Source organism: Myxine glutinosa, chromosome 13 (assembly GCF_964187855.1).
Source record: "Myxine glutinosa chromosome 13, kmMyxGlut1.1, whole genome shotgun sequence".
NCBI classification, from domain to species: domain Eukaryota; kingdom Metazoa; phylum Chordata; class Myxini; order Myxiniformes; family Myxinidae; genus Myxine; species Myxine glutinosa.
In genome coordinates, this window is record NC_136273.1 from 89,800,744 (window position 1) to 89,816,634 (window position 15,891).

The 15,891-nt window shown below is 42.7% G+C and overlaps 1 protein-coding gene across 1 annotated transcript; it reads left to right on the forward strand.

Moving 5' to 3' along the window:
- Positions 1-6,651: 6,651 nt before the first annotated feature.
- LOC137438488 (uncharacterized) lies at positions 6,652-14,184 on the forward strand. The gene is made up of 3 exons (XM_068133586.2): positions 6,652-6,729; positions 8,566-8,683; positions 12,134-14,184. The coding sequence occupies exons 2-3, from the start codon at positions 8,570-8,572 to the stop codon at positions 12,815-12,817; spliced, it is 798 nt and encodes a 265-aa protein (XP_067989687.1). The 5' UTR covers positions 6,652-6,729; positions 8,566-8,569; the 3' UTR covers positions 12,818-14,184.
- Positions 14,185-15,891: the final 1,707 nt, after the last annotated feature.

Consider the following 15,891-nt stretch of genomic DNA (forward strand, 5'->3'; position numbering starts at 1 on the left):
TTTCCCTTGTCTGTATATGAGTCTGAATGGAGACGTCTCAAGTTAGGAAATAGTTTTTACCTCACATTCATTTTAGTTGGTTTTCAATTATTTATAATAACTTCATTATTTGTTGCATTTTCAACGGTGTCATGTTTCCGTGTCTGTGGGGCTCGGATTAATCCCGTGTCGGCCGTCCGGTCAGGTAAGGCTTCGGCTTTCCCGCACGTGCGAAAAGATAATTCCGCCAAGGTTCGCAGTACGCCTCGGAGTTAAAGCTCGTTTCGGCTATTCGTCTAAGGCCGGTCTTCATCTGTGTCGGACAGGACACGTTGTTAATGATGATGTCATCGGTACCTTATTTATGATGTCACAATTCGACAGGGACAACACTTAGTCTGACCAGTTTGAAATTGCTTGAGAGTGATCGGCGCAATTATATTAGAGAATATAAATTTATGATGTCATCACTCACGTGATCTGGCAGCTGTATTGGATCAAAGAAAAAAAAAACCCTTAAAAAACAGAAGAGTTCGCTCGCACCAAGTTGACTGCACAGGGTAAGTATACTATGAATAGCATCTCGTTTTTATTTATCATTCGTTGATATTGATTTATTCATTGATATTCATATTTATCATTCTCATTGCAGATGCATCGAAACAACCTACTACATTGTGAAAAATTCCACTGCTGAACGTTAACCCTACTGAAGTTGATACGCCACCTCAAGGTGCTGCCAACGCAATCCTCAGCCAAAGCAGGAATTTAGAATTTCTCAACTGACTCGAATGAAACATCCTTCAGTATTTCAAAAGCTGACTATTTTGGAAAGGGAACCCAGCGATTTATCTTTGTATTTATATCCTGATAACACAAAACCACAGCTATGGTATAGCAGGAACAGTTACAGTACAATTCCTTGTATTATCTTGGTATCGCATTGATGGATTTTCAACATCTGAGAATTTCTTCCCAAACAGGTTTTTTTTTTCCATGTAAGACATGATTAAAACAAATAACAAAAAACCAATAATAATAAGAATAAACATCATCATTATGGTATAAATCTTCAATTAGGTGGAAAAAGAAACTTCCATTAGGCAGGAGTACCAATAACCAGCTAAACTACCCATGAGTCAAATATCTCACCTCAAACCAATTATGAACAGCAGATTGCCTTCAGAAATGGGACAGCAGATTACAGAGACAATCAAAGCATGACAGTGTGTGCAGAGGTTAATGGAAAAGTATGCCTCTCCTGGGAATGCAATGGTGTTTGTGGAGAAAGCAAAAGTAAGTTAGATGACAAAGTCACTCCACCAATGTTGTATTGTAATTGAGACACTTTTGTTGGATACACTGGCAACTTCATTTGGAGAACCGGCAGTTTTAAAGCAAAACTAGCATCCAATGATTGGTAATGAGCCAATGATTGGGTATGCCAGTCAGTTCTTTCGGAGAGAGATAGTGAAAGTGTGAGATTTGTCTGGATTGAAAGACATATTCCAAGTGTTTGACCAGCTTGTGATTTTTTCCATGGTCTGAAGAAAAAAGAGAGGCTGCAGCCGGCCTGTCTGAAGGATGAGAGATGTCACGGCAGAGGGTGGAGTCATCAGCAAATTGATAGAGAATTTTCCAGAGCATTAGAGAGATCAGGAATAGGATTGGGCACTCCAGCCTTGACAGGGAGAGGAGATTAAAGGATTCCATTGAGAGACACACGTTGGCTATGAGAATAGAGGAAGTAAATAAGATGGGTGTGGCCTCGGCTTTGGATGCCATAGGAAGAGAGTCTGGCGAGCAAGGCAGGATGTCACACTGTATCAAAAGCACGAGATACAGTATGTCCAGAGAGATGGCCCTGATCTCATGTCTGACATTGAGGGTCTCCAGATCCATTGTTGGGTGAGCAGAAGCAGCATGTCCAAAGTGGAGTGACTTGGACTAATCCAAATTGCTGATCCAAGACGAGGTTGTTGGAGAAAAGGAAGGATTTCATATCAAGTGCGATGATGCATTCCACAACCTTGTTGATGATTGGAAGCAAGCGGATAGGTCTATAGTTAAGGGGCTTGCTTTTATCACCATCTTATGTAATGCAGTGATGTTGGTGGATTTCCATGCAGATGGAAGATGACCTAAGGCAAATGGCAGGGTGAAAAGGACAGAGAGCGGATGTGTTGTAGCAGCAGAGCAGGTTTTTAGGAGATGTTAGCTGATGCCGTCCGGTCCAGTAGAAGAGTCAGAGTCGAGGGTAGAAATAAACTTCTCCAAGTTCTCAAGTGCAAAAGACAGAGTCCAGGAGCGTTTGGGTACGACAGGCAAGGATGGGTATCAAAGGTAAGGATTTGGAGACACAATATTGGAAGCAAACACAGAAATGAGGCATTCGTAAATAAATAAGATAAATGAGGCACTGCAGAGTTGGCTGTGTTGCCATTTGAAGAGATTGAAGGGCAGCATACACCAGAGACAAACCTAACAAGGTGGGACAGGTTTTAGAGGAGGGAGACATATTTGAAAGTTCATTTTGAGATTGGACAGATGTTGTTTTCTGGCTCTCTTGAGAGTGGACACACATTTGTGGACCTTTTGGAATGCACTGAGATTGCTTTGGTCAGATTAGCCTTCCAGGAAATTAAGGCAAGTTTTAAGAATAACTTGGTCCATGTGTTCGAGCAGCTTAGATTTGCACCTGTAGCAGGATCTGTCAGAGGTAAGTTGTATGGTAAAACGTGCACCGAGGAGGTGGTGATTATAAACCTTAGAGCAGAACAGGGCAAGGTTGTGCTTGGAACAGAGCATGTCACTTGGAGGGCTTGTGACACCTTGCATGAAGAAAGGACATGGGAAGTGCTACGCTATAAATGGACAACATCAGGGTTGTTTAGCCCAAATAATTGCAGGCCAGGATTGTGCAATAAGCTGCAGAGGGCCCTGGTTGAGGGCGCAATACTTTAATTGAGGGGGCGCCCCACAGGGCAGAACAGCCCGAAAAATGGCGCCACCCATAGGCAGCGGGCGGCGATTTATTAGGACCAGCCAAATGCTGTAAAGACGGTCATTGGAACTCAAAAGCTGCGTGGATAGATGATGGGTGAGCCTCTGGCTTTGAGATTAGAAGACATAAGCGCTCTCTCTGTGCTGGTTCCCTGTAAAGGACGAACTCAAGAAATGGTAAACGCCATCGCACCGTATCACCATCTTATCATCTCCTGTTCCTACCCACACTTAGTCCTGCACCAAACCAGCCTGCATGACACCATCGTCTTGCAGCAAAGACCAGCTCAAGTCCACACCTGCCCCCTTGTTAATCACTTGAATCGAGTGTTTTGCTAGGCCATTAGCGGGGTATAGTTTCTTGTATACAAGTTTGTGTGCTTCTCCTTTCTTCCCTATTTGTGTCTGTTGACCAAAAGATCTATTCCATTTTGTTTATAGTCATTTCCTTCCTCATGCCCTGTATCCTTGTTATAATAAACAATTATAATTATAAGAAACATCTGCCTGCCTTCTACTTTTCCATGTGCGAGCAACCGCTAGTTTTGTTTTGTAATCAGCATTTTGGGAAGCATCACAATTTAATGAATTTATCATACGTACAAATTGGCACAATCTATTGAATGTGGTGATAATTCAGATACCGTTTGGTAATTTCTTTGAACTTTCGGATCAGAGGGTCCGTGTTAGCCGGATCCCTGAGGCGACAATACAGTCACGTTAAAAAGTAAGTACACCACATGTAAAGTTTTGACTTTTTCAACATATTTCAACATACAGCTATTTGATCTTCATTTCAACAATATTGATAGATAAAGGTGATATAATATAACAAATATCATGAAACATTTACATTTTGTCGTCCATTGTATAATTTAAATAAACATAAATGCAAATTTCGCATGTGGAAAAAGTAAGTACACCCTTGGCTCTAATAGGTGGTATTGCCCCCTTTGGCAGAAAAAACCTCAAGTAGGCGTTTCTTATAACTGTCTACCAGTCTCTGACATCGACTGGGAGAAATTTTTGCCCACACCTCCATGCAGAATTCTTTCAGCTGTGCGATGTTTGAGGGGTTTCTTGCATGCACAGCTCGTTTCAAATCCCCCCACAACATCTCGATGGGACTTAGATCCCGGCTTTGACTTGGCCATTCCAGAACCCTCCATTTCTTTCTTTTCAGCCATTCCTTGGTGGATTTACTTGTATGTTTAGGGTCATTGTCATGTTGCAAGGTCCACATTCAGTTGAGCTTCAACTTTCTGACAGATGGCCTCACATTATCCTTAAGCACCCTCTGGTACAATGAAGAATTCATAGTGGATTATATGATGGTGAGCTGCCCAGTCCCTGATGCAGCAAAGCTGCCCCAAACCATAATATTTGCACCCCCATGCTTTACAGTTGGTATCAGGTTCTTGTGGTCAAATGCTGTCTTTGGTTTTCGTCAAACATGTCTTCTGGTACTGTGGCCAAATAGCTCTACCTTTGACTCATCTGTCCAGAGCACATTGTTCCAGAAGTGCTGGTCTTTGCCTTGCTGTTCTTTGGCAAACTTTAGTCTTGCTCTGATGTTCTTTCTGGACAGCAAAGGTTTCCTCCTGGCACACCTTCCATGTAGATCAAATTTGTGCAGCCTCTTTCAAATGGTGGACTCGTGCACTATGACATCAACAGTGGCAAGAGCGACCTGTAGGTCCCGTGATGACATTCTGGGGTTCTTAGAGACTTCTTTCAGCATCTTGTGGTCTGCTCTCGGGCTGAACTTGCTGGGGCGGCCTGGCCTGAACAAGTTGGCAGTTGTTTGGCATCTTCTCCACTTGTCGATGATCTTCCAGACAGTCGAATGATTGATTTCAAATTGTTTGGAGATCTTTTTAAATCCCTTCCCAGACTCGTAGGCATCTATAACCTTCTTTCCGAAGGCCTCAGAGAGCTCTTTTGATCTAGGCATGGTGACGCCGCACACTTCAACAACAAAGAGCAAACCAAACTAAATGTCTGAGGTTTAAATAAGACAGATACCTCCAAGATCCTCTCTAACGATGTTCAAATCATTTGCACCTGAGCTGGTGCACCTGATTCTAATTTTAGGTATTTGAAGTAGTGATAAATGTCGGGGTGTACTTACTTTTTCCACATGCGAAATTTGCATTTATGTTTATTTAAATTATACAATGGACTACGAAATGTAAATGTTTCATGATATTTGTTATATTATATCACCTTTATCTATCAATATTGTTGAAATGAAGATCAAATAGCTGTATGTTGAAATATGTTGAAAAAGTCAAAACTTTACATGGGGTGTACTTACTTTTTCATGTGACGGTATATACATGAAACCGATATTTATTTTGATAATGATTCCATATTTAATCGTTAATTCGAGTTTTATTTATGGATAGCAATAATTATTACGAAAATATAAAATGCCTCGTGATAGTACAATATTTATATATTCAACCTCGTAGTTAACAAAGTGCAACAAGAAAGCGCAATCCGAAATTGCAAACCCTCGTCAGGATGTATTTTCAGTGGTTTTTAAGGCTTTTGTGTCAAAACAAATATGGCAGATGAACCACGTGACCGATGACGTCATCATTATTTTTTTTCTAAACTAATTTATTCCTAGATTATGCTCAGGAAATTTCATCTAGATTGGATGAAGTTTTGTACTTGTCGAATTATGACGTCATAATGGAGGCACCTATGACATCATCATTAACATTTTTTATTCCCCATGGAGAGTTATTTACAATGAGCCATGTCTCAATTTTTTCTATTGAGCGCTTTCGGAGATATAGAGGTGCAAAGTTTTTGTTTTTCCAAGATGGCGGTCGAACCACCTGACTGATGACGTCATTTTTTCTCCACCAGTTTTTGCCTACATGGCGCTCAAGAAATTTTATCTTGTTAGGATGAAGTTTTGTACTTGTCGAATTATGACGTCGTAATGGAGGCACGCACCTATGACATCATCATTAACATATTTTATTCCACATGGAGAGTTCTTTACAATGAGCGATGTCTCAATTTTTTCTATTCAGTGCTTTTGGAGATATAGAGGTGCAAAATTTTTCGATTTCTCCAAGATGGCGGCCGAATCACGTGACCTATGACGTCATAATTATCATAAAAATTATACAGGTGGAGTTGCACCAATGGTGAAAATTTCCTGTCAATGGGACCAACGGTTGCAGAGAAAATCATATTTATTCTGTGCAGACAAACAAACAAACAGACAAACGGACCCAAATGCAATACCCTCTCCTCAGGCGAGGGTAAAAAAAAATCCTGAAGTGGGGAGGGTGTGGTGGGGCAGGGGTAGATAGACTATATTAAAATTCAATATTTCTATTGTCCAGATGCAAGACGAGGAGAGGCAGTGGATAAAAGCAGGAATGAAAATAAACTGGTGGAACAATCCAAACAGTTGTACATGGAGGAGTTGTTCAAACTAGTTGCAGCACACGGATGGAACAATTAAGGGTGGGAATGTCTTCCTCGAAAAGTGTAAGCCTCATCTCGATTGCGTTCCGCACGACATGGTGGAGAGTGAGATGGGACAGCGGACAGCCTCGGGAAACATCCGGAGGGAGGGGTTGAGGGGGAAGGCACCGAAGCAATTACTGCGCAGTGTATAAAGAGCCGCAGGGAAAGTGAGTATGGTACGCTCACTCGGTCGTTCGCTTGATCCACCCGTTCACCTTCACTTTGTGTCCTGGATTTCCGAGGATCCTCCTGGTAGGTTAAATTTCATTGTTCCAACAGAGATGTCAAAGCACATGGACTTTCCATGTGGATTATTTCTAATACAATAATGAAAGTTCAACTTACTATATAAATCTTAAACTACAGTACTTTTGGTAATATAACAGATGTTTGTCTGCTATATGACTGTAATTTCGTATAGTTTATTAATGATACTGAAACGACATTTACTATTGTACAATGGTGATATGTGTGTTCATATTGCTTGTAATTCAATTGTCTGTTTCTCCTATTTTGTTCTGCTGCTTCTATAATTTCTTCGGTTGTTCACCGAATGCAATGTACAATCAAAAGAAAGTAGAAAGCATCTGAAAATGCAAAGCCAGTCCGGGTACGTTTGTATTCAGACGTCTTCTTCTTCCGTAAGCTCAAAATAACGAAAACAGTTTAAAAAAAAATGCAAAATGAAAATAAACGATTTTATACAACCTTGACGTTTAACCTTCATATCTAAATAGAATAATAAAATATATATATATATCAGGTTCTAGCTTTTGATTGGTGAATCAATTATGTGACCCAATGTGCAAATTCATTAAGTTTCAGGTCAATCAGGTGAAAATTGGCGAATTTACGCAATTTTGACCTTTGGATCTAAAACAAACAATCGCCTTCTAGCTTTTGATCGGTGAAAGAATTCAGTACCCCCACCCAATATGCAAATTCTTAAAATTGCGAGTGAATTGGATGAAAATTTACAATTTTATGTGATGACAATAGCTCAAATGAAATGTTGAAAATTTAATGACAATAGCTCAAATGATTTTTTAAAAGTTATGGCCCGGACAGAGGCAGACAGACAGACAGACAGAAGTGATTGCAAAACCTCATCCCCCACGCTAATAAAAGTGATGTGCACAGAGTACCCAACAGTTACACATGTAGCTTACTCCTCAGTCACATTTGCTCTACGGCTAGGATACGGCGGCCGTACCCCCCCTAAATTGACAGAAACGTGCGGCAGCCGCAGAGTTTCTGAGGTGGCCTCAGGGTGGCCCTAGGGCATATGGCTATCTTTTACAGGCCGTATGGGTCTCCGTGGAATTATAGCGCGGAGTTATAACATTTTTCATTTCTACGTTGGCCGTAATAATTCGACAAGCCGTAGCCATGGCAACCTGGCTCGAACAACTCTAAATATTTGGTTGAAGTATATATACCCACTCGTTACCGTCCGTCTGGCCGCACGTTCGCCTGCGGGCACCTTGAGGCTACCTTGCGTCTGCCTTGAAAATTATATGGCCGCCGCAGGGACGCCCTAAGGTCACCGTGCGACATCAAATCAAAGACCGTACGGCACCCCCACGTTTTCGGTCTCCACAATTTCTAAATACCCCGTGCGGCTACCCGAAAAATAAAAACATATGTGACTGCTACATTGTGTGACCGTGGAAATACTGCGGCCGCCCTATAATTGCCAGTGGCCGTAGATTTTTTAGACCCTACGGCCGCCGAGCCAAATGTGACTGAAGCATTATCTCAGCGCACTCCAATAATGGTTATGCTGAGATAAGCATGGCTGGGATGGCCTTCTTGGTGTTCCCATCTAAGACCTAGATCATGATGCAAGGACCCCAGGTTAAAATCTAACATATACCACATGTTTGTCCATGGTCTACTCATGTCCATGTAATTTGTGTAAAATTATCCAGATGTCTGCTCATGTCATTGTCATGCATGTGTTCCATGTACCAGATCAGTGTAAAAAGGTGTTTAATGCAACAAGACTGAATGATGTCACAAATAGCAAAAGTTTGCCATGGATATGGACATAGTAATGGAGTTATAACCACCTTTTGGTCCACACAGAGCCATGCGTGCCCTTGTGATCGTCGTGATACTGGTGGTAGCAAATCGTGGTCGCGCAGTGGACAGTTGGTGCCACATGGTGTGCATGCGGTGTCTTTCAGACAACGTGCAGGTGTTGGTACGTATGATCACAGTTACAGCATTTCGAGTATTCGTTACATATTTTATAAAGGAAGATCAGTGTGTAGTCAGCCAAAATAAAATATTAGTGACACATTGGCAAAACGTATTTCCTTACAAAGCCCTTACCAATCATTTCAATGTACAGAACCATACTTCTTATTTTCTAATTCTCAAAACGTATTTTCCCCCCATTATCATGAAGCAGGAGTCAAAAACTTTTTCCCCTAACCATGAAGTGAAAATCTGTACAGATGTTAGTCCCTGTCCTATGTAGTTCACAACTGGTGCAATGGATTCTTCCCTGGGGTTGGTACATTTCCTCATAATGTTGGAGTAGAAGTTATTCATGTTTCTGTCTGCGAATAAAAAACATTTTGAGGGGAAACACTGTCGACTCCCCTTCAGACATCCATTTAACCGAAGGTGCCAGATTCTTTGAAAAGGCGTCAGTTCTGCCGAAGCAGTTCCTGGGCATGGTTATGCTGGGTGGTTTGCCATTACCTTCACAGCTGTCAATCAAGGCATGAATGAGGGATTTCATCAGGAGGCTGATAACTAACCTACGATTCACAAAAGACACTGTGGGATCTTTCACGTCAACCAACGACGAGTGCTGCAAATTAGGTACTTCAGTTTAATGTCATTCCAATGGAAGACACACACATCGATGCATTGCCCTGCATCCTAATCACTATGGTAACAGTGCATAGATGGGTTGACATTTCAACCCAGGCTAGACAGCTCAGATACGGGTGCGCACACCTCTAAGTTATCCTGCTACCTACCTCACACATTACAATATAAAAATTAGAACCGCACTCAGTCGAGCTCACACCTCTGCCAGACTGAACAGTTTACAGTATGTATCCCACTGATAGGCCAGATATGGAGGGGAAAAGGGGGAAGGAGAGGAGGAGGGGCAAATTAGAGTGGAGGGGGAGGAGAAGGGGCAGTGAGAGGAGAATGGACGGGAGAGAAGGGGGAAGGGAGGAGAGGGGGAGGGGGGAGGGTGTGGGAGAAAGAGGGGTTGGGGAGGGAAGGTGGGATGTGGGACAGAGAGGGGTTGGGGAGGGAAGGTGGGGTGGGGAGGGAGAGGAGTTGGGGGTGGGGAGGGGAAGGATTGGGGGAGATAGGGAAGGCAGACAGAGAGGAGTGGGGGAGATAGAGAGAGAGAGAGAGAGAGAGAGAGAGAGAGAGAGAGATAGAGATAGAGATAGAGATAGAGAGAGAGAGAGAGGGGGTGGGGGTGGGAGAGAGAGAGAGAGAGAGGGGGGGGTGGGAGAGAGAGAGAGAGAGAGAGAGAGAGAAGGGGGGGGGGGTTGGGAGAGAGACAGAGAGGGGGGGTGGGAGAGAGAGAGGGGGGGTGGGAGAGGGAGAGGGGGGGTGGGAGAGAGAGAGAGAGAGGGGGGTGGGAGAGAGAGAGAGAGAGAGAGGGGGTGGGGGAGCGAGAGAGGTGGGAGAGAGAGAGAGGTGGGGGAGAGAGAGAGGTGGGAGAGAGAGGTGGGAGAGAGAGGTGGGAGAGAGAGGTGGGAGAGAGAGGTGGGGTAGAGAGGTGGGAGAGAGAGGTGAGAGAGAGAGGTGAGAGAGAGAGGTAAGAGAGAGAGAGAGAGGGAGAGAGAGAGAGTGAGAGAGAGAGAGAGAGAGAAAGAAAGGAGGGAGGAAGAGGAGGGAGAAGGGGTGGAGTCGTAAAAAGGGGAATATGGGCAAAAGGGGGGGGGGGTAGGGGGAGATCGAGAGGGGAGAGGAGAGAAAGGTGAGAGGAGGAGCGGGGTTAGCAAAAAGAATGATATATTATGCTTAATGACAGTGCACACACACACGCACTCCCGTATGAGCGCTTGTGAGTGGACCATTGCACCCGAGGCACAGTGGCCTGTTTGTTCCGTTTCAGTAATCTATACATAAACATACATGCATAAAGTAAATCAAAACGACAACCGCAAATGTTTACCTTGAAACAGGCCCTTGTTTGTCGATCAGTGCTTTCTACTTTTTAAAGGAAGAAAATAAATTAAATAGACTATAGCAGGAGGAGGGAGCAAGGCCACATTCTTTTAATCCGATCTCTAATTTGATTTATTTTGCCTCCTAACTCCAGTGATTTCCCCCACGGACTACCCAAGCATGATTGCGGAAACTTTCACGTTGATCCCACTGGTTAATTATTTTCGTTGCACTCAATAAAGCTACACTTTTGGGCACATTCCTCAATCTTTTCTTCACTCAACATAATTGTTGGAACAGTCGAAAAAGTTAAGTTGAATGTTTTGGCAATATGGAGAAGGAGGAAGGACAGCCCTGCCTAAAGCCGAGTAAAAGATATACACTTGGTTATAAAAATCGGCAATGTCCTAAATTTTTCAGATTTCACTCCAGATTTTGATTCTTATTTAGTGTGTGGGATGTGATCCTCAAATCTGAATCCAGATTTCAATTATATACTTTAACTAGTCCGTGAGAGTAGATTGTGTTTTCAAAGCAACGCACGTTTGAATAAGCCGAAACAAAATGGCTGCTATAAAAACCCAGCGATGTGACAGAGGGATTGCCTTCAAACAACTTGCAAGGAAAAGCGGAAAAGCTTGCAAAGAAAAGCAAAGCCTACCTGGAAGGCAAATCCAACCAAAGGCAATCTCAGATCAATCCACAAAGGCCAAAAAGAGTGTGCCCACTCTCAGGAGAGCGAGAAAACATCTTGCGAATCTAAAGACTAACCACTCAAACCTGACTCATTCTTCAAAGACCTGCTGACACCTTGTCAAGCCAGGCTCTGGAGTATTCTTCCCTTCCAACTCTTCCTTCACTTCAAATGGAACCATGGCTGACTCGGCTCCTGACAAGGCCAAATACCTCAACTCAGTATTTGCTTCCAAATAATGTGGAACCAACCCATCACTTCCTCCCTTCCCATGCCTATTCTACCTTCTAGAACCCAATTGCACCTGGACAGTGTCTTTCTCACCTGAGGTGAAGAGGTTTCCAGCAAACCTCGACTCCTATTCTGCGACATGAACAGTGCGCGTGTCCTAAAGACCTGCTTTGGTCCCCTTGCTTGTCCTCTTTCTGCTGTGTTCACCTAATCATTCTCTCTGGGCCAGTTTCCGTCTGCCTAGAAGTTAGCCAAAATCACTGAAATATACATAAATGCTGAAAAACGAATCCTCTTAACTACAGGCCTATTAGCTTGCTTCCAATTTCATTGTAATTTTAATACGAATCTTCAGATATTGATTTGTTTGTGCTTATTAGTGTTTAAAGTGATTACCATTAGCAAGGGAGTAGACTGTATGAAACACCCTATGTTGTGCACTATAAAGGCATTATTAGCCAAGTTTACAGGTCATGATAATCTACCTACGTGATTACCAGTCATGTAATCCTAATTATCTAAACATTTTCCCATTTGGGATATGGAACAACTGTCTGGGTGTTTTTGTGCCTATAGAGATGCACGTCTGAATGCGTCACCGAAGGAAGAATTGGCAAGTACTGGCCTGGATGTCAGATGCATCTGCTTGGAGCTCTAGAAGATGGTGGTGCTTTGGGTCTGCAGTGGGAGATCTTAACCAAACGAGGTGACAATACAAGGGATTTGAGTCACCTAGCCTTCTCAGCCTACCCCTCGACACAACAAAACAAAGATTATGGTGCGTTCTTACAACATTACCGGGACCTTCCCCAAGAAGTAATGGAAAAGGTCCACACAATCATGGATCATGCAGAAGAGGAGGAACGTGGGAAGCAAATCATACTGGAGGACAGTCCACTCAAACAGTCCCAAAGACAGATGGATAAGCATTATGGCGAGTACCTGAGTAACCGAGTGATGGGGCTTCAAGGAGATGCTGATAATGGAGAAGGGGGAGGTGCAAATGAAGTCATCAAGGATGAGGGTGATGAGGGCAGAGTGGATGATGAGATAGAAGATGAGAGGTTCCTCCAAAAACGCTATGGAGGATTCATGCACAGGGTGGGTGGGCCTCGAAGGTCCTGGGGTGATCAAAAACGCTACGGAGGCTTCATGCGCAGGTTCTTTGGTGTTGCTGTTCGCTCCGAGGACGATGAAGACTCCCTAAGGCCGAAGGAAGAGTTAATGGAAAATAAACACGGAGGCTTCATGAGGAGCTAGACGCTCATTTTATGGAGGTTTCCTGATTGTAAGAGAATCTTGGTCTCATAACACATTCCCATGCTGTGAAATGTATACCGTACTTGCTTCACGACTCATTTAATCGATGTTATCTTCGCTGCCATTACCTATTTCCACAGCGTGACTTTTTATTGCTTTTTGAAGGCTTTGATATACAATTTTGCAATCGGAAAACAAGTGTACGTAGCCAGAAAATGCAACATGTTGAGCATGCCTACACCCATTCCCTCTGCCCAAGTAATACTAAACACCATTTTCATGTGGACATGCACACTTTGAGAAAGAACCATTAAAGTAGTAATAGGCAGCCACAACCATCCTTGACAATGTTGTGGAAACGTCGGCCGAGGCCCTCTCTTTTTTGCACCCCTCCCGATGAGGTTTTCTGCCTTAGACAAACGCAGTGTAAAGTCGCATAGACAGCTTATCGTGCCGTTTTCCCAACGCCGCTTCTAATAACAAATGTATTAACAACAATAATGACATCACGAAACAATATTCATAACAATAATAATCGTAATAATAATAACCCCACCCTACCTTCCCACTCTTCAGTCGTTTTATGTTATCTTGGTGTTTTTCCAATTTTTTTTTTTTTTTTTTGAATACAGAGTCAAGGCTCGTGTAAGAGCTAACACATTCCACACGAGAACAGGCACAGCCCCATAAAACATACAATAAATAAAGGGAGCGGGAGACAAGAGGGGGAGAGAGAGGAAAGCATACAAGCACAACAACAGTAGAGAACAGGGACGTCGGTAGATCTGTGGAAGGGGGAGGGCTGGGTGAGGAGGGGGTGGGAGGAGGAAAGTGGTACACGGTATAAAACAAATTGACACAACTAGGAATTTCAGGAAAGAAGTTGGAGATTGAAATAGGCGGATTTGGGGTGAATTAACGGGGGTAGAAAAGATCAAGGTTTTGGATAGGGGAAGATAAGAGATGGTGGTGAACAGCTGTTTTGAAGACCTGGAGGGAGGAGTGGGATTGAAGAGATTGTGGGAGTTTGTTCCAGAGGTGGGAGTAAAGAGGAATAAAGTGAAGGTGAGCAGAGAGTTTAGATTTTGATCCACCTTTGGTGGCGGAGGTAATAACGTCGAAATCGGCAAAATGAAGGCACGTCATCAGAAGATCACGTGAATGAAAGACTTAATACTAGGGGCTAGATTCTCTCACATACTGTGCAGTGTAAATATCCATACATGCACATTGCACATTGTGTTGTACAAGAACACCGTTTGTACAAATATCACAGAACACCTCTAATAACACTACATGCACAGAAGCAGATGTCTACCGAACTCCGTCATGTCCCGAAATAAAATAAAAAAGCAGAAAACTTTAAATGGCTCATGATGTTTGGTGATTACCTCTGTGACCGAAGGTGGGTGGATCTCATGTTTTCCCCCTTGTCTGTCTGTCTGTGAGCAGGATATCTCAGAAAATTTAGGGATGGATTCGGATAAAATTTGGTGGACAGGTTGGGTATGTGACACAGATCCTGATTCTTCACCATTGAGTGATAGGGCCAAAAACGATATACAGCATGATCTTTTATGACAAAACTTGGTGGAGTTAGTTAGGCGACAACAAGCAGATTTGATTTTGGTTCAGGTCCAAATCCAGATCGGGCCTATCAATGGGATACAAAAAGTAAACTGTTCAGTCTGGCGGAGGTATGCGCTCTGCCGAGCACCATTCTAATTTATCATTATATGGTACAAAGAAATTCAAAGAGGAAAATAAGACTAGGTTTTTCTAGGAATAAGAGTAAGCGTATAAGAGTAAGCGTAATAAGAAAAAAATAAGACTAGGAAATTAGACAAATGGAAATTTCCATTTGTGACTAAACTTTCTGTAATTTGGATGAACATGCATACTCCCTTTCTTAGCATAGCAACTCCCTTACTGATTTATAGGGCAATACCTAGCAAACTACCTTGTCAAATAACATGTTTCCATCGAGGCACAAGTACAACAACAGGTAGGTTGGTATATTTAGTTCCTGCATAGGACGTCATGTATGTTACAAAACAAGTTTTCATTTTAAAAAGAATCTTAGTGGAAATGACAAGTTTCAACACAATTTATACAGATAGAGCATGATTTGAGGGGCTGCCAGAAAATCTTGGAGGTATGCGCACTTGGATTTGAGTTGTCAGGCCTGGCTTTGAACTTTGACCCAGCTATAAACTGTCACCATAATCAACTAGTGCTTCACAGGAAGAGCGAGGCATCGATGTGTGCACCATCCATTAGAAGGAGGTTAAGCCGAAGGACCGATCAGCCAGCACTGTTTGTTGGTGAACTTTAAACACGAGATAATCACAGTGTCTTTTGTGAAGAGTAAGCGAGTTATCGCCGATACCCTGAAAAACAGATTCATTTCCCCAAAGCTAAAACTATGAAACAGAGGTGATTTGTGAAAAATTTGGACCAAAACGGTTCTTGGCCGAATCCACAAGAAAGTAATAAATATTGGGACAGGCCATTAAAGTAAAAGTATCTATATACTATTCTCCATTGGTGATGATGTTGTCTGTCTGTGGGTGTCCATATAATATTCTCCCGTTGATGGTTCCGTCTCTCTGTCTGTGGGTGTGGCCTCCTCCATTGAGGGAGTAGCTCCACCCATTCTGGAACAACAACAACAACAAATCAACACCATTTTCTTTCCTCGCATAGCTTTGAGGCTTCTTATTTAGGGCACAGTTTCTTACTCTCTCTCTCTCTCTCTCTCTCTCACAGTTTTATTTCAACTCTAATTCGATATCTCATTTCATTTTTCACAGTCGCTAACATGGTTTCAGACTCGGTTGCAAAAAACGTGGAGAAAATTTGATGAAAGTTACCGTTTATAGAACAAAATGCATTTTAAATGAAATGAAGGCCTGTTCATTGAGACTCCCTCATGGCTTTATCTCCACTCTAATTCACCATCTCATTTCATTTTTATCGATGGTTTTAGACTCGGTTTGAGCAATAGTCGAGAAAATTCAAGCAGACGGGAAATTGCCGAGATCGGCACGGTATATCATACACCGCCTAAATAA

Excerpts from the sequence above, each read along its gene's own strand:
- LOC137438488 (XM_068133586.2), top strand. The coding sequence starts at position 8,570 with ATGCGTGCCCTTGTGATCGTCGTGATACTGGTGGTAGCAAATCGTGGT. Across the intron at positions 8,684-12,133 it reads CAGACAACGTGCAGGTGTTG|AGATGCACGTCTGAATGCGT; the intron begins GTACGTATGATC and ends TTGTGCCTATAG.